At 52.3% G+C, this 18,341-nt stretch overlaps 2 protein-coding genes across 8 annotated transcripts in view; both read left to right on the top strand.

Annotated features, from left to right (window-relative positions):
• The first annotated feature begins 15 nt into the window (after window positions 1-15).
• Window positions 16-11,414, top strand: LSM10 (LSM10, U7 small nuclear RNA associated). Of its 4 annotated transcripts, none has more exons than XM_027570337.2 (2): window positions 16-142; window positions 10,397-11,414. In XM_027570337.2, exon 2 carries the CDS (start codon window positions 10,420-10,422, stop codon window positions 10,789-10,791), a length of 372 nt encoding a protein of 123 aa, XP_027426138.1. In that variant the 5' UTR covers window positions 16-142; window positions 10,397-10,419; the 3' UTR covers window positions 10,792-11,414. The 4 variants fall into 4 exon arrangements, with proteins under 4 accessions (XP_027426138.1, XP_027426143.1, XP_027426127.2 ...); XM_027570342.2 differs by lacking the exon at window positions 16-142 and adding an exon at window positions 8,404-8,756; XM_027570326.2 differs by lacking the exon at window positions 16-142 and adding an exon at window positions 8,410-8,626.
• Window positions 11,415-17,086: 5,672 nt separating this feature from the next.
• STK40 (serine/threonine kinase 40) overlaps window positions 17,087-18,341 on the top strand; it is a 39,229-nt gene continuing 37,974 nt past the window's right edge. For 3 of the 4 annotated variants that reach the window (XM_027620297.2, XM_027620289.2, XM_027620275.2), the window contains exon 1: window positions 17,687-17,885. Coding sequence is in view for 1 of the 4 variants with exons in the window: in XM_027620281.2 (XP_027476082.1) it covers window positions 17,446-17,452 (7 nt within the window). In the remaining 3 variants the exon portion in view is untranslated. Of the gene's footprint in view, window positions 17,453-17,686; window positions 17,886-18,341 lie in introns of those variants that run through there. The other variant, XM_027620281.2, reaches the window with a different exon arrangement.

Below are 18,341 nucleotides of genomic sequence, written 5' to 3'. Positions count from 1 at the left end.
TAGGTTCAAGCACCAGAGTTGCTGAGGGGGCGCACCTGTTGCTGCTTTCAACTGTACCTTTCCTGTGGACACGTGCAGCCCACAGATGCCTGTCTGTGGATCATCACGAAACTTCAGAGCTTCCTGGGATGTACTCGGCCTTGTGAGTGAGTTTGAAATAGGTGGGAAAGGCGGTTGGGGCCCAGTTTAGACAGTCCTCCTCTGCCCAGCTCCCTGGAAATTGTAACCTCCCAGAGGCCAAGTAAGCCAAGCCATGACCAGGAACACACAGCTGGGCCCCACGTGGAGCAGGTGGGTGTTCTCTGTCGTTCTCTGCCCGTCTTACAATCTGTATGTGGTGTGGGCTTATCGCATATGGAAATGTGTAACAAGGAAATGGTTTGCTTGATATGTACTCCTCACCCCCAGAGTCTTCCTCTGCCACTTAGTGTTCTTGCCTTCTAAAGAACCCCCAGCATGATGCGCCATGACATCCATTTCCACTTCACCCTCAGGGGCCGGGCAGAGCCGTAAGTGAGTGGGATACGTGGGAGGCACTCATGGTGTGCCACTTTCCCTTCCACGGACCAGATGAGTTACTTCCCCTGGCAGGAGGCCAAGTCTAATTAAGATCCATGTAAAATATCTCAGGCCAGGACTGCCCGAATTGCTTCAGAAAGGAGCATTAGCCCTCCACCACATGCTCATCCTGGACTGAGTAACTGGCAAGCTCAGGGCCAGCCAACATCTAGAGGTCAGGGTCCATTGAGTCCCATGGAGGGAATATCCAGAATGCCGGAAGGCAAGAGAGAAATGGAGCTGAGCCGGTCATTGCCTGGGATGGAGCCAACCACAGGGACCACTCTGGCCCCTCACACCACAAGAGTGGAGGCAGACATACTTTTGGAATGTGAGGGCCAGGGAAGCTGTCCTTAGCCTGGCTAAGGCATAGTGTTTGGATACAGAAAGATAAGTCACCAAATGAACTTAACGTTGCTTCCTACCAATGAGAGTTACACTTCTTACCTGCACAACCCCACAGAAGGGCTCTTGGGGAGGAGAAGCATAGCATGCTATAAGCTGCTTGTTACAGCTTACAAAGTACCCTCTGTTGTAGTCTCTTTTAAGCAATCTGGCCACCAGTTGGGGTGGCCTGAAAGGGTGACAGATGAAGGAAGAGGCTCTATCCTGTTCTGAGTCAGGTTTCCACCATGCTGCTACAAACCCAGACTTCACTGCTTGCTCCAGGCCTGTCCTAGGGCCTTGGAGGTGGGCCGCCAGCTGCCGAGAAGCAGCCTCCTCCCTTCACCTATCCCAGAGCCATGCGGATGATTTCAAACGTGTCTGTTCCCTCAGTAAATAAACAAGATACAGATCTCCGGTAGGGCAGCCTTGTGATGAGGCAACCTTTGACTTTCATGTCTCTAGACTTGCACAGATATTGAGAAAAACAAGTTTACCTGTGTGGTGTTTGAGGGCATGCAGAGAAAGGAGGCAGGAGGAGGCAAAGAAAATGGAAGACAGGGATTGCTCTGGCAAGAATGTGGGCTGGGCACTAACTGGGTACTAACAACACAACAGTGTTCATTTAAAACCAGGCCCCGGCATACGAGAGTATCCTACCATAGTGCCCAGTGTGCTTCAGGGGAAGGTGCCTGTCGTCAGAGTCAGGACACTGGGCTCTGGCCCCAGCCCTGCCCCAAATTCACCATGACCTCTCGGGCAGTCACTCTCATTGACCCTTGGTTCCCTCACCTGGAAGAAAGAGAAAGAACTTGTTCACGGGCTTAAAGCCGGCTCGCCCAGTTACAGTGATGAGTGTATAGATTGCTAGGCCCTGCCCCAGGTGGGAGCTGAGAACTGGGATTTATACCCACACCGCCCCGCACTCCATGCTTCAGGGGTAAATTTGCTCTCTTTCAGCTCTCCGGTGACTAACCTCTTCACAGCTGAGTTTCAAACTATTCCATTCCTATTCATACAGTGTTGGCATGCCCTACAGATTATGGAAGGCAAAGTTCTAGAAAAGTCTTCTGAACAAAAGTTCTTTAATGGCTCCCAGAAGAAAGGCATAAAAAATGAGAGTGAAGGGGAAAAAGAAAAGGGGGAAAGGTGTATTTAGCCCTGCTCTCAGTTCTAAGAGGAAAGCCACCTAGTCCACATATGTATCTAGTAATTCTTTTATTTTTTTCCAAGATTTTATTTGTTCCCTTGACAGAGAGAGAGAGCACAAGCAGGGGGAGTGGGAGAGGGAGAAGTAGGCTCCCCGCTGGGCAGGGAGCTCAACGTGGGGCTCAAACCCCAGACTCCGGGATCATGACCTGAGCCAAAGGCAGACCCCCAACCAACTGAGCCACACAGGCACCCCATGTATCTAGCAATTCTTAAAGGTGAACTCACTTTTTCCATCCCCAACATGGTAACCAGATCCCGGAGATCCTCAGGTCTAAACAGGGTCACCGACCCTCATCCGCTTGCACCTGCTTTATCACCGGTTTATATCCACGATAGAGGCCAACTTTAAGCCATGGAAAACCACAGAAAAAGAAATCTGAACTTTAGAAAGTATATCTATTTATTTACCATAGTACCTAATCATAAAGACCCAAAACCTTCACTTCCTTTGTATTGTGCCCTGGGTAACTCCTCCTCAGCTGCCAAATTCCTGGACAGCCAGCAGGAGAGGGGGTTAAAGGAAGTGTTTACCAGGGGTTGGAGTAAGAAAACCCCATCACAGTTGGATCTTGCCCTCACAGCTTTGTGACTTAGTGTGAAATAAATTCTCAGATCATAACTCACCCTTCTCAAATGAGAACGTCAAAATGCATTCCACGGGCCAATGGAAATTACTCTGAATTATTTGATTAACACTTCCCCCCACTACACACACACACACACACACACACACACACACACACACACACACACACACACACACACACACACACACACTACATTCTTTTTGTTTCTGGCCAGTGGTGCCTCTGCTGACAAAAATAACATTACCTTCTCTGTCAGTTCCCCAAACTACATGAAACCCCAACTGCATTAGTCATGGTGAAGCTACTCTGCTAAGAGCTGGGGCAGGCCCAGGACTCCTAAATCCGAGACGCGCACATTTGCCTCAGATCACTCTGCCCTCCTTTGTCTTTATAAAACTCTCTAACTTCCTTTTGAAATGTTGAGGCCATCGGGTTTTTTGGGGCGGGGGGTCCAAGAGGAAGTCATGGTGTCCGCCAAGGACCTTTGATGCAGGTTTTCTGGATGGCCTGTCCTAAGGGCCTCTCGCTTCAGTTACCACTTTTTCATGTACTTTCCTTCATCTCTCCTCCCCACTTCAGCATATCTTTTATCTGTACCCTTCCTGCCCTCAGTCACACCCAGCCTTCTTTCTGCACCTCAGACATGTATCTGAATGGCTGCTGAGGATGAACTCCCAGCCAAATGCTCCCACCCACACCTTGGGCCTCTGTTTCTCCAGGTGGTCCTGTTCCTCTGTTCACTCAGCTGCACTCCAGGCTTCCTGGTCGCCTCCCCCCATCCCCCCAGTCCTCCAGCTCCCATCACCACACAGATCCTTCTCCCTTCTCCTCCAGCCCTGACTCTGTGACTCTGCCCGAGGCAGTGGTCTGCTCTCGTCCCCATTCCCCTGGGCCTTTGGAAGCCTCTTCTTGGCCCTGCTAAACTCCATTTTCTTCCTCAAACTCTCTCCCCCTTTGGCCACAGTGGCTCACATCCTACTTTCTGACCACACTTCCTCTCTCTCCCTCAGTGGCTCCTGATTGAGGATTGCCCTGCATGGGACAGATGTTGCTGTAGCCATTTTTAAAAAGTCTGTCAAAATGGCCAGGTCAGGAGCGCCTGGGTGGCTCAGCCAGTTCCCCCGGCTTGTGTGCACTCTCATTTTCTCTCTCTCTCACAATAAATAAATAAAATCTTTAAAAAAGATGGCTAGGTCAATTGCCAGATGGCCCCTGTTTCACCCCCGGCTTCTCTCCCCATTCCTCACTCTCTTCTCATCTCCCCCCTCATCCTGCCACCCCAGACCACAGGCTCTCCTGTGCCCTGCAGCTCCCAAAAGTGTTGACATCACTTTCTTCCCAAGAGGCTGTTATTTTCAACTATCACTATTGACTCGCAAATCTCTGTGACCCCCTCCTCGCCTGGACTGCAGGCTCACTTTCCCTGAGATCTTCCACATCACCTCATAACTCAGTGTCCAACACTAATGTCATTTTTACTTCTTTGGTACATTTACCTTACTTTCAACAGGCTAAAGAAACTTCTAAAATTAAATATAATACAGGGGCGCCTGGGTAGCTCAGTCAGTTGAGCATCTGGCTCTTGGTTTCGGCTCAGGTCATGATCTCAGGGTGTGAGACTGAGCCCTGAGTGGGGCTCTGTGCTCAGCGGGGGGTCTGCTTCCCCTCTCCCTCTGCCCCTCCCCTGGCTCCAGCATGCGCAGACTCTCTCTCTCTCTCTCTCTCTCTAATAAATAAACCATTAAACGTAATACAGAATAGGACAATTTTCCACAGAAAGGAACTAGACGCAATGGGTAGAAGTTACCAAAAACATCCTAACAATGGACTCAGATGCCTGGGAGCAAGTGGCTGTCGAGGAGTTTGCACACTGGGTGCTGACTTGGAGCAGGTGACCTGGGAATTGCCCTCTCGGGATTCTGTGACCCTCTGACAATTAGAAACTGAACCATAACAGCTCATCTAAAGGGAACAGAGACATTCAAGCTCCTGAAATGAACACAATTCAAGTGGGCCCAGTACTAGGCTAGGTGTTGGACTGCAAAAAACTGAAACCAATTCTGGCTACTTAACTAGAGAAGGAATGTACTTAAAGGGCTTCAGGCAACTCACGGTTGTCAGGAAGACTGGAGAAGCATGAGAGGGCGGCTGGGAGCCCAGGAAGGGCAGGCAGCAGAGGAGAGAACCAGGAACGAGGCCTGGATGGTGCAGACACCGGAATGGGGCCTAAACAGTCCCTGCTGGCTTAGGTCACGAGCGCACACCATAACTGACAAGGACCGGAGACAATATCTGGCCCTTAAATCATCTGTAGTGGGAAGAAGAACACTACTTGCCACCAAAATGCATAGAACGTCAGATTTCCCCAAATGTGGGGAAAGGAGATTAATTGGCTGAGTAGCCAAAAAATGAGGTAGCCCCCACAGGGTCATTCCACCATCTCTCAAGATACCCAGGGTTAAAATTTAAAATTTAAAATCATCGAGGGACTGCTGGTGGGCTTAGTCAGAAGAGCATGCAACTCTTGACCAGGACATTGTGAGTTCGAGCCCCCACGCTGGGTATAGAGATTACTAAAAAAATAAATAAACTTAAAAAAAAATTTTTAGGGGTTCCTGGGTGGCTCAGTCGGTTAAGTGTCCAACTCTTGGGGCGCCTGCGTGGCTCAGTCGTTAAGCGTCTGCCTTCAGCTCAGGTCATGATCCTAGAGTCCTGGAATCGAGCCCCGCATTGGGGCTGCTCAGCGGAAGCCTGCTTATCCCTCTCCCACTCCCCCGTTTGTGTTCCCTCTCTCGCTGTGTCTCTCTCTGTCAAATAAATAAATAAAATCTTTAAAAAAAAAAAGCGTCCAACTCTTGATTTCAGCTCAGGTCATGATCTCAAAGTCCTGGGATCGAGGCCTGCCTCGGGCTCCGTGCTCAACAGGGAGTCTGCTTGAGATTCTCTCTCTCCCTCTCCCTCTGCCCCTCCCTCTGAGTGCACCTCCCTCAAATAAATAAAGAAATCTTTTATCCATTTATTTGAGAGAGAGAGCACGAGCAGAGGGAAGAGGCAGAGGGAGAAGCAGATTCCCCGCTGAGCAGGGAGCCTGACATGGGGCTCGATCCCAGGACCCCAGGATCATGACCTGAGCTGACTGCAAGACACTTGGGTGCCCCAATAAGTAAATCTTAAAAAAAAAAAAAAAAAAAATGTTAGTCATTGATTCCTCCTCTTCCCACCCACACTCCAGATCTAATCAGCCTTCAGGGAGACTGATTAGCTTATTTCAGTCTTTAACGTTCAGCCCTTCTTTCCATTCCCACTGCCACCATCTTCATTCAGATCCCTGTCACCTTCTCACCACAATCATAAAGCCAGTGTTCCTTATACAACTGTCTTGTAGTGTGAAGCATTTGGGCCTCCTAAGGCCTTCTCTTTATCTCAGCACCCAGGAGACTAGTAGGGGAGGAAGTAAGATTAACATAAATAAGTATGGTGAATCTGCATATGACAAGCAAACATACAGCAAGCAATATGTTACAGGGGTTAGAGGAGAGACATCACTCCCAAATGGGGTAATTGGTGAAGACTTCAGAAAGGTGCAGCAATTGAGCCAGGCTTTGAAGGAGGGATTGGACTTAACATCCAAAGATAAACAAGAGAGGATCCAAGGCAGATGTAGCAGGATAACAAAGGCAGAGGCAGGAGTGTGGGGCTTGTCTGAGTTGCTGAGTGGCTAGGTCTAACTAGAGGGGAGGATACTGGATCTCAAATTTTAGTGTGCACATTATTGGGTGTGCAGCTCTCCGAACTCCGCCTCTGATTCCGGGAAACAAAGCCTTCCATGGAGGCAACTTGTTCCCACACCACACTTTAAGAAACACTGGCTGGAGGGTTTGAGTAGAGAACCTCAAAGAGATCCAGATGGAACGTGAGTTGGAATCAGATCAATGTCAGCACTGGAACCTTTATTCTGCTAGTGAATCAAAAGTTTTCTTAGCAGGTAAATGATAAAATCATAACTATATTTTGAATCCGTTGGCGAATGATCATGAGACACAAAGACCAGTAAGATGGTTTTTATAATGAATCAAATGAGAGAAAGAAGATCTCAACTGGGTCGGCGGCAGTCAGAATAAAAAGGCAAGTGAAGGGTGAGAGACCCTTCTTCCAAGAATTTGCAGGGCTCAGTGACTGACAGGTGTAGGGAATCAAGAAATGACCAAAATTATCATGTTTATTCAAGGTGCCCAATTTGAGTAGCTGGAAAATGGCAGTAGCAACTACAGAAATAGAAAAAATCAGAACAGCTGATTTGGGAAGGATTGATAAATCTGTCTTGTAGACATGCTGACTTTCAAGGACCATTAAGACATGTGGGAATAAGCAACAGGCAGTTGGGAAATGGAGTTCTGTAGAGCAGTCTGGGCTGGTGAGCTAGACAAGGACTCAGCACATAGTAGCAGGCAGCATGGATAGACATGACCAATTAGAGAGCGAGGCTGGGAAAACAGCCCCAGAGAAAGCACACACGTTAGGGAGCAGGAGAATGAAATGGGGTTTAAAAAGAGAGAGAGATGGAGAAGAAACAATCGGAAATATGTGAAACCAAATGATACAATGCCCCAGGGGGGGAAAAAAAAACAGGAGAATGGTCATGAAGTTGGAAAAAGGACTACACTTGGAGAACCACAGGTGTAGAGGCCTCCTCGAGAAGTTCAAGTGTGGAAGGTAGGACAACAAGAGTAGTTTGCATGGACAAAGGCAGATTGTATTATTAGGATGAGAAGAGACCAACTGTGATCTTTGGGAAAAGGGGAAGGCTTCTGGGGGAGCTGGAAATCAATGAATGAGAGAGTGAAGGAATGAAACAAGCCTACCTCCAATAGAGCCAGGTGCTTTCATGTATGAATGAAGGTCAATTCTCTGAGATAGACATTACCTTGTTTTTTTCTAACAGGGAAATTGAGGCTTTTACCATGGCTATAGAGTGACCTTTGAAAAATGTAAATCAGATCACATCACACAGACACCCCCCTTTGATAGCCCATCATTGCACTTCCAGTAATACATGAGGAAACCTGGGCACAGAGAGGATGATTCACTTGTGGAAAGTCAGTTAGCAGGGAGCAGATTTGAAGCTAGGCACTGCCTCCAAACCCCTTACCTTGGCTTACAAAGCCACAAGTGCTCGGGCTCTTGCCTCCCTCTCCCACCTCTTGGCATACCACTGCCCTGTCTTACTGGCTTCTCCGTTTTTCCAAATTGGCGAGCACATTTCCACCAGGTCCTTGGCACAAACAGTTCCCTCTAATTGCAGTGCTCCTCCCCTAGTTTTCACAAGTTGGTTTTATGTCATTGATCTCCGCTCAGATGTCACCTTCTCAGGACATCCCTGATCATTCAATAAAAAGCCACCCAGTCACTATCACATCACGCTATTTTAATTCTCTGAAGGGCTTTTATCATTTTCTTGTTTGTTTTCTTATGGACGCCCGCCCCCAAGTGGATTTACGGGTCACCAGATCAGGGAGCCCGTCTCCTTGGTCACCGATGGGCGTCCAGAGCCGGGGAGGCGGCCTGACGCACGGTGGGGGTTCAATGAGTATTTGTTGAAAGAAATGAGTGGCTCCAGTGAAATAGACACGCCCAAGACACAGGCCCGGAGTCGCCGGAGCGCGAGCGCGAGCACGCGGCCCGCGAGGCATTCTGGGGGTTGTAGTTCCGGGCGCGTCCGCGGTGGTGCGGGCCTACGTCGGCCGCGCTCTCTATGCTCGCGGAGGACAGAGTGGCCCAGCTGTTGCCATGGCTTCTCGGTCCTGCCGCGGGAGGGAGGCAGCCCAGCCAGGCGCCCGCTAGCTTCGGCGGCGGGGTGGACCGGGAAGCGGAAGGAATCTGGTGCGGTGGGTCCCGGAGCCTGGGGCGGAGCGCGGGGGCACCCGAAACCCCGGACAGCGGCGGGGAGCGGGGGAAGCGCTTCCTTCCCGATTTGCCGAGTAGAGCCGGTCTCCCCACGCCCACCCCCACTGCTCCGTGAGTAAAGGGTCGTCACCATCCCCATTTTTCCGCTGGGCTAACAGGTTTGAAGAAGCTAAGCGGCTTGCTCGAGGTCGCTCTCCTGGGAAGTGGCAGAGCCCGTCCTAGAGCCCGGGACTGCTCCTTTGCAGTCCCCCCGGGCAGCCCTTATCCTCGCCGGGGCGCATTCTGGTGAAGCCTGGGTGGGGTCCTTACAGTCCGGCCCGACGCCCCCATCGGTGGTGTGGTCCGGCTTGCTACACTGAATGCCACCCTGCACAGCCCGGGTAGGGGTTGAGTGAGGTCTTAGGGGGGAAAGTTCCACCACCTTCCACTGAGTCCGAAAAAAGGGGCTAGATAAGACAGAGTTACAATTAATACAGCATCAGTACGTGATGAAAGCAAAGTACATTCCGTGTGGGCAGATTCTGTTAGCCTCGTTTAGCCTCTGGTTTAATAGATGTGGAAACAGGTTCAGAGACATTAAGTAACTGTCCTAGGTTTACAGAGTTTGTGGGTGGAGTGAGGATTCCAACCTATTTTTCTCTGCCTTCAAAACCTATGTTTTATGTGCTGCCATGTTGCGGTTTTTTGTTTTTGTTTTTTTCCAGTTTACCAAAATTTCTACTTCCGTGGTGGCTGCATGGTGTAGACCAGTCACTCCGGGAACATGGGCCCCAGACCAGCAATATCAGTGTTAACTGAAAACATGTTAGAAATTACATTACTGGGCACCACCTCAGACCTACTAAGTTTGAAACTGAGAGGGGAGCCCAGCATTCTGCAATTTAACAAGTCCTCAGGTGACTCCGATACACACTAACATTTGAGAACTACTGGTGATTGATGTAGAGTTCATGATAAAGTGCAGTTTCTTTCAGTCAGTCTGGGGAGAGACCAGAGATTCTGCATTCCCTTTTTTTAAGATTTTATTAATTTTTTATTTGAGAGCGAGAGGGAGAAGGAGAAGCAGGCTCCCAGCTGAGCAAGGAGCCCAACCTGGGACTTGATCCCAGGACCCTGGGATCATGACCTGAGCCGAAGGCAGATTTAACCAGCTGAGCCACCTAAGCGCCCAGGATTCTGCATTCCTAGCCAGTGCCTGGGTGATGCTGAAAATGCTGGTCCACAGACTGGCAAGGGTGTAAACTACACTTTAGAGCAGCGGTTCTCAAACTTGGACGCACATCAAAATTACTTGTGAAGCTTTTAAAAATAGGATACCCGGGCCCCACCCTTGACCAAATGAATCAGACCCTCTGGGTTTGGGGGGAAGCAGCTGGTAAAAACTCACCAGGTGATTCTGCCTTGCACTGAGGGTTCAGAAGTAGCGGTATGAGGTTGGGAGTCAGGCAGTGATAGATTTGAATCTCAGCACCTCCAGGTATCAACTGTGTGACCTTGGGCAAGTCACATCTCTTGCTCATATTTTCTTTATTTACAAGATGAGTGTAAGTAATTCTTAGCTTGCCTGGTAGCGTGAGGATTCTGTGAGACGTGTGCACGAAGCACCTGGCACCGAAGGGTGTTCCGCAGACACAGAGATTGGGGGGCCAGGCAGACTTGGAGAGGTCTGTGCTAGAGCCTGGTAGAGGTGAGTTGGCAGTTGCAGCCCCTAGCTTGCCACAGCTTCCGTCTGTGTGCTTCTCCCCCCACAGCCAGCAGCCTTCGGTGTGGAAGAATGGCAGTGAGCCACTCGGTGAAGGAGCGGACCATCTCTGAGAACAGCCTGATTATCCTGCTGCAGGGCCTCCAGGGCCAGGTAACCACCGTGGACCTGCGGGATGAGAGCGTGGCCCGCGGACGCATAGACAACGTGGATGCTTTCATGAACATCCGCCTGGCCAACGTCACCTACACAGACCGCTGGGGGCATCAGGTCGAGCTGGATGACCTCTTCGTGACGGGCCGTAACGTCCGTTATGTCCACATCCCAGATGATGTGAACATCACGGCGACCATTGAGCAGCAGCTGCAGGTCATCCACCGGGTGCGCAACTTCGGCAGCAAGGGCCAAGGCCGGCGGGAATTTCCCTCCAAAAAGTATAAATGAGCCTTCCCCTCGGCCAGCTCCAGTCCCCACTCAGGTTCCTCCAGAGTTCTACTGAGCCAACCGCCTGCTCCCCTCCCTGCCCAGAGTCTGGAAAGAGAGCGGGCCCGGCCCAGTCACAGCTGCCTTTCACAGGGTCCCGTCTCCTAGACTCACTCTGGGATCCTACTTACCTGTCTGTGGCCTTGATCATTTACATTGGAATCTGATTTACTGATTTAGGGAATCTGCCAAATCGTTTTCAGCCCTCTCCCAGTGAGGGTTCTCGAGCGTACTCAGCCTGAGCCACCCCTGAGCGTTCCGGTTTCTCACAATTGTGTTTGCTTTCTCAGAAAACTTGGATACAAACAAGTCCGTGCCTCATGCTTTCCCTGATGTGTGCTGGGCTCCGTGTGGGTCCTGCGTCATAGGGCAGTGGTGCTTAAATGTGGCAGCACATTGCCATCACCTGTCCCACCATCAGCTATTCAGACTGGTATTGGGTGTAGCCTGGACATTGGGATTCTTTTTAAGTTTCTCAGGTGAGGGGTGCTTGGGTGGCTCAGTCAGTTAAGTGTCTGCCTTCGGCTGAAGTCATGATCCCAGGGTCCTGGGATCGAGCCCCGAGTCAGGCTCCCTGCTCAGTGGGAAGCCTGCTTCTCCCTCTCCCTCTGCTGCTTCCCCTGCTCCTTCTCTCTCTCTCTCTCTCCCTCTCTCACTCTCTCTCAAATAAATAAAATCTTTTTAAAAAAAAGTTTCTCAGGTGATACTAATAAGCAGCAAAGTTTGAGAATTGAAGGTGAGTGCTTCAGTCTGGCCAGATGGAAAGTGGCTTTTCTGTTCAGATTCCCTGTTTAAGAGGCTGTTCATCTCCTTGCTCTTCCCTGAGGTAGGGAGGCTGAGGTAATCCTGGGCCCTCCCCTCGAGTGTGGGAGCTCATCCAACAGCAAGAAATCAGTCTCCGATTCTGAGAAGTTTGGGGGTCCTCAGGAAGAAGGGGCTCTCGGGGGTAGAACCCAGGTCTTCGTCATAGCTGCCTTACAGCCATACCAGCCCTGCCAGGGGCAAGTGACCATCTCAATAAAAGCAGCTGTGTCCTCATCAAACATCCACAGAGCAGCTGCCGTGTGCCAGGCCTTCTGCTGAGCACACACTGTCGAATTAGATTTCGTCCCTTCCAGAGCGGGGCTTACGGTCTAGTGGGGGAGGTGGTCGAGAAACACGAGCGGAAATCCAGCCTAAGAACTGCCGCCCCCGAGTCTCAAGTAAGGCAGGGGCCTTTGACCTTCGGATGCTTTCATTTCTCCAGGGAGACTTGAGTGCTCCCTTGGGCACTAGCAGCCCAAGGCATCGCGTTCACCTTCCCTCCCAGTCTTTGTCAAAGTGTTGTCCTTGACCCACCTCATCAGAACCCACTGGGACGTGTCTGGAAAAGCCGCTTTGCTGGCTCCCCCTTCCCCGATGTGAACCAGAATCCAGAACCCAGGAATCTGCATCATTAACATCCACACACCCACCCACCATGATTCTTTGGAATACTGTTTATTTCATCACTTAGAGGTCCCAGAAGTCCCTGAGACTTGACCTTTGCCTAAAGGAGAGAACAGTGGGTTCTAGCAGGGAGATGACAACTCTGAGTTTCCAGGCCCCTCTGACAGCCCCAGGTAAGGGGAGCAACACCACAAGGTATCTGCTGCTTGGAGAAACCAGAGGGCAGGCACAGAAGGGAGGGCCTCACTGTGGGGATGTCCGCACGCTTGCAGTAAGCGGGGAGGGCTGCCCCATCCAGAGGGACGAATGCGGGGAGTCCCACAGCAGCCTCTGCAGATGTCTCCCACATGTCTGCAGATGTTTCCAAACGTGAAGAGGGCTTATGCTGGGAGTTTGGCCTGGAGATGGAGGAGAGGTCCCACGCTTTTAAGTGATGTGCCAGCACTTCTGTGGCCTCAGCAGAGCAAGGGAGAGCTCCCAGGCCGGGGAGGGGAGCCCTCAGGCTAGCGCGGACTGCTCAGACCCAAGCACGTCTTCATTCCGGAAGCATCGCGCGCCAGACCCCACAGACCCACTGTCATCCCTACATGAGGCGCTGGAAGGATAGAGCCAAAGGAGGGGAGACAGGCCCGCTGAGACACACTTATGCTGAACCCCTAAATCTGCAAGCCCCAGGGATGTGGGTCTTTTGGCATCTGGTCCAGGATTGCTGGGAAAGGCTGCCAGGGGCCCAGGAAGGATGGGGGGGGTGAGCTTAGTGCCCACCAGCCCATGGTGAGCCAGATTCCCCCAGCTGCTGCCCACCATTCGTTCCACTAAGCTATCTAGTCACCATACCAGCTGCTGAAGTAACGTCAGGACGGACAAGGGTCCTGCCCCCGGGAAGCCGATGTTCTACAGGGGAAGACTGACAATGAAAAAAAGTAAAAATTCTTACAGATGTCATGAAGGAAATAAACAGGGTACTCTAGAGAGAACACAGGTGGTTTTATTTTGGAAAGTGTGGTCTGAAGAAATGAAATGTAAACCCAGAAGGACCCTAATGTTTAAAGAGCCAAGGGAAGGCAGAATAAGCGTCCAGTGCAAAGGTCCTGGGGTGAGGGGGGCAGTAACCGGACCACTGAGACTATCAGAGGAGAGAGAAGCACGTGAGGCAAGAGAAGGGGACAGGGCTGGGGCAAATGATACCAGGCCTTGTGCCTGAGGAGCGTAGTGGTTCCAGTTCCCAGTGCATGAGAAACAGAACTTGAATGGTTCCCTACTCAGCTGAGTTCCTACTTCACCCCGTTGAGCCAGCGTGGCAGAAACTCAAAGTTCTCCCTTTCCTTGGAACTGGTTGAATTCTAGCACATTTCCCTTAAGGGTGGCCAGCGTGGGAAAGGTGGTCTGGTCTGATGCTCATCCGATCATGCTAGCATCACTGAGATGTCGTTGTTTCCTTCTGGCCTCTTGTGGTCAGCCCACTCAGGCTGCCACCCAGTTGCTCCTCCCTGACCCACAGACCCCTTCAGGAGTAACCCATACCTCTCTTGGTGTTCAGATTTTTATTCTACCTTTCCCAAGCCTTATTAGGCCCAGGAAATTCTTAGGCTCTTGGCTTAGTGAGGCCCTGTTTGCCCAAATGCAGCACACAGCTGTTTCTTTGGAGGGTTTTGTTCCTTCCTGGCACTCCCCCAGGAAAAGAGCACAGCTCTGAGTGCCCCCCAGGCCCTGAGACCCAGCTGACACCCTCCAGCTCCCAGGCTAAGGAGAAGCTGGTCTAGTCTCAGGGACCCCCCCCCCTCACACACACAAGTCTCAATCTCCCAGATCCCCCTTGCTACAGTTTTCTAAATTTGTACGTGGATAGAAATTCCATTCCTCCCTGAAGGCTAGGCTTTTGGAATTCAGAAGCTAAAAATGAGCTCTACATTCTGTTGTCTCACTTGTTTCCCAAAGTCACGAAGGCAGAGTAACGTAACTATCTGCATAAGGGAAGGGAGGGACACCAAAGAAAATATGAAAAACATATTTCCAAATGTTATCGCCCCGCTGGATTTGGTGTTTTGCTGTTCATTGCCATGGTCTTTGTTCAAGCATGCCCCCCATGTTGGTGTACATGTATGCTTGAACAAAGAAATTCTGATTGCTTCGGGTAGCCTGCTGGGTCCCCATCTTGCCCAGCCCTCCTGGAGAGAAGAGGCACACACTGCATTAGGTCTCTGTCATTCGGAGGAGGGGACGCCAGGGTGGGCATACAGCTGGAAGTTCAGATCTCCCTGGGGGCCAGCCGAATGATGCAGGGCCCCCCCAACCCTGGCTCTCAGCCAGATGGGGCATGAAGGAGAGCATCCAGCTCCCTAAATTCCAGTCTGGCATCCCCAGCTGAAAGGCCCCCCGCCCGAGGGCAGCAAGGGTCCCTTGAGCTCCTGTCAATGTTTCCCAAAGGATCCAGAGAAATAGCACATAGTATGGGAAGGGTGACCAAGCTGGTGTGCTCTCTGCTTCGGGCTGGAATTACACTAACAGAGTAGTGGTCACTCTGGCTTACTCCCCCTGATCACCCAAGCCCTAGGGTCTGTAAAACAAGGCTTATAATCAATAAAAGGGAAGAAATGACTTGATGTAGGTTGTATGGGAGACAAAATCTTACCAAATATGAGGCTTGTGTGGAGGGAAAATACTAAGAGAAGCTTTGATGGCAAGAAGATCAGGAACCACTGATCCAATCCAACTCTGTCATTTTACAGTTGAGGAAACTGAGGCCCAGCTTCTTCAGAGTGAAAGGGAAGGGGAAGGGCTCTCCTCAGGTCCCATGGTGAAGTTAATGGCTGAATGCCAAGATGGTCGTCATAAATAACTACCACTTGCTGACTCCAACTACCGGCTAGGGCCTGTGCCAGGGGCAGCAGGAGGGCAGAGCCATAGTCTGTTTGGTCCCCATGGAACCCCACCATCTAACTCAGTGCTCTGCACCTAGCAGGCACACCATAAATCTTTGTGGAACGGAAGAATCATCTCCTTTCATCCTAACAACAACCCTGGAGGTATATATTCATAGCCTCATGTTACAGATGAGCCAACAGGCCCAGAGAGGTGAAGTGACTTGCTCAAGATCTCAGGATCGAAGAGCCAGGGAACAACACAGTGGGGATTTGAACTCAAGTCTGTCTGACTCCAACTCCAGGATCTTAACTACTATACCACACCGTTCTGTGTCCCAGACATCACACCAATGCCTCTGCTCACCTCCGTGGTGGCCCCAACCGGGTGTGGGGCTGGCACTCGAAACTTTGCCATACCCAGGCCTTGGGGCTTGGCCACAAGGAGAAGCCAGAAGCCAGCAGTAAGTAGGGTATGCTGGGTCACAGAAGCCTGAGGGAGCTCCTCAGGGGTGAAGGTTTCTTCCTCTCCTTCTGTGACAGGCAGATCTGCCTATACCTCATCAAGCAAGCATCTCTGCTGTTGTGACAGGCGTCACTTTGTTATGGCAGTACCATCTGCCAGTGTACCCAAAGTTGGAGAGCCTGCAGGCAGCAGGAGCGTGCACGTGCGCGCGCGTGCGTGCGCGTGTGTGTGTGTGTGTGTGTGTGTGTGTGTGTGTGTGTGTGGTGCAGCCAGTCTCTTCATGTTGGTGTCCTGACGACAGTTTTTCATTTCCTCTGGCTGGCACCTTTCGTTTCTATTCATTACTTCTTCTCCCCTCTTTTTTCTTCCTCCTCCTCTTCTTTGTTAAAATGCTATATTGTGAAGCAACTGAAAGTCTCTGGGGGTTGGGGATGGTGGTGTCAGCTCCAAGTGATTCATCTAGCTGATAATTAGAGCTCTGGAAAACCCAAAACTCATTGCTGGCAGAGTCAGGGCTTGCTTCCGGAATCCCTAGGCTTTTCCCTTTGTCAGAGACAGAAGCTGGGGGCCCTGGCCGGGCTCCTTTGTGCCTGCCTTTCAGTCCCCAACTATACTGAAGTGAGTGTGAGTACTCTTACGGGCCATGTCCCGTGAGAAGCTGTTTCCATCCTCACCCAATCCTCTCAGTGACCCCATGAAGTGTGATCCCTGTTCTGACACAACGGTAAGGTTGGGGAACTCACACGGAGTCACTCAGCTTGTGAGAGACGCAGCAAGGACTCACATCTGCCAGACTTGGTTCAAATCACAACCCTGCCATTATTAGCTGTGTGTCTTGGGAGAGGTTACGTCCCCTCTCAGAGCTCTAGCTGCCGCTGCTTCTGTAAACAGACTCCCAACACCGATGCCTCTAAAGTGCTTAACATAGCATGTGACAACAACAGCAGGAGCTGTTTTGATTCCTGTTGTCACTCAGCCCTGTCTGCTCAGTGGGCACCAGGCATTCAGGGAGACAGAGAGATGGACCCAGGAGGAGGCAGCCAGACTCACACCGGCTCTCCTGTCCTGGCACTGCCTGTTTGGAGATGACAAATGCACATACACGGAAGCACCTGGCCACACGCCCCTAGGAAAACCCGGCAGGGCACATAGGCTTGGCGACATGTGCCCACATACGGATACAGAGTGACGCAGGAGACAGCTGAAAAGACACCCGGGAGTTAGACGTGCGGCCAGCACACCGGCTCACACCTCTGAGACAAAGGAGTGGGGCCACGGTCGGTCGTTGGTGCTGCTGCCACTGAGCCCTTCTAGCAGCTTCTGGATGCCAGAGGAGGGAAGCCAGGGTCTCAGAGGGCCCCAGTGAGTCACCCGCCTGATGCAATCCCTTTAAAGGGCTCATCTGCTGGTGCAAGAAGCTGATTCATGGAGGGCGTGGTTGCTGGAGGAGGAGGAGAAAGGGACCGAAACTGCAGCAGGAGGGACTGAGAGGTTAGATGGCTGGAATTGTTTATAGGACCTCTTCACTGTAAACGTCCCTGGTCAAGGCTCCAGGGATCTTCAGGTTGGAGCGGGGTTTCTACAAAGGCGAGGGCCCCAGAGTGAAATAAACTGTGAGAGCTGAGACAGGAATTCCTGTCATTTTATTGAGCCCAACTGCAGCGCTCTCCGCACAGAGCTCCAGAAACTGAGAAATGGGGATCAAGGAAGAGACATTTTTCTGACAAATACACTGCAACTGGCCGATCTTCCAACTGCGGGAGACTTCTCCCAACCCTGCAGGGCGAGGGTAGGGCACGCGAGGTCCTGCGGAGTTGGGGCGGGGGCTGTGTGCGCGTCCCAGCCTCGCCGCAGACATAGATGAGCGGTAAGTACCGCCCCTTTAGGGTCCCAGCCTCCAATCGTTTCACAGATTTCGGCCCAGAGCCCACCCTGAGGCCAATCCTCAATCGAATTCCAGCCTCCTGCCTGAAGGCTTCCGCCCATTCTCAAGATGGCGCCCAATCCCGAGGCCGCGGGGGTGCAGACACAGGCGAGGGGCGGGGTCGGGGGGAGAGGGGTGGGGCTGCGGCTCTGGCCCGAGAGGAGGGGGCGGTGCGTCACTTCCGTTGTCAGGTGGCGGCGCCGCAGCCATGGAGGGAGGCGGCGGCGGCGGTGGCGGCTCGGGTGGCTGCGCTGGGAGGCGGCGGTGAGCGGCTCCCACGCCCCCGGCCCGGCCCCGGCCCCCCGGGACGGAGCGCCGAGCAGTGCCGGCTCCGGGCTACGGACTATGGGCGAGCAGCGCTGAGCACCGGGGGAAGGTGAGGGCGGGGGTCCCGGAGCGGGGAGCCGGGCGGGGGGGTGCGGGTTAGCGGGGCGGGCCTCAGCGGCCGTGGCGGTGGGACCGGGGTGACAGCTCGAGGCCGTCCGGGTGCGACAGAAATGGCAACAGCGAACGCCCCCTCCTCTGCTGGGGTCTGCCCTTCCCGGGCGGCGGGGGCGGGGGCTGCTGTGCGCTGGGTACCCGGCGGCCGCGGGGAGCCTCGGTCCGGCCGCAGCTCTGGCAGGTGGGCACTGCCAGCCTTGCCCGGAGTCATTCTGCCAGTGAGTGAGGGCACCGGCGTTTGAACTCGGCTAGGTTTTCCCCAAGAGACACCCTCTGCCTCTCCCGGCTTCCCTCCCGATCCCGAGAGGGACTTGAAAGTTAGAACGACTCCCCAGGGCGGGCCAGCCAGGGCTTCCTCCAGGAGTTCTCACCCGTCTTAGCTTGGGAGATT

The sequence above is a fragment of the Zalophus californianus genome, chromosome 4 (genome assembly GCF_009762305.2).
Source record: "Zalophus californianus isolate mZalCal1 chromosome 4, mZalCal1.pri.v2, whole genome shotgun sequence".
Classification (NCBI taxonomy): domain Eukaryota; kingdom Metazoa; phylum Chordata; class Mammalia; order Carnivora; family Otariidae; genus Zalophus; species Zalophus californianus.
The sequence above is the reverse complement of the archived record's forward strand: the minus strand, read 5'-3'. Positions and strand labels throughout refer to the sequence as shown.

Bases quoted from the DNA above. Each gene is read 5' to 3' on its own strand.
- LSM10 (XM_027570326.2), top strand. From the start codon at position 8,494: ATGCTCGCGGAGGACAGAGTGGCCCAGCTGTTGCCATGGCTTCTCGGT. The intron at 8,627-10,396 runs GTGGGTCCCGGA...CTCCCCCCACAG, and splicing joins AGCGGAAGGAATCTGGTGCG to CCAGCAGCCTTCGGTGTGGA.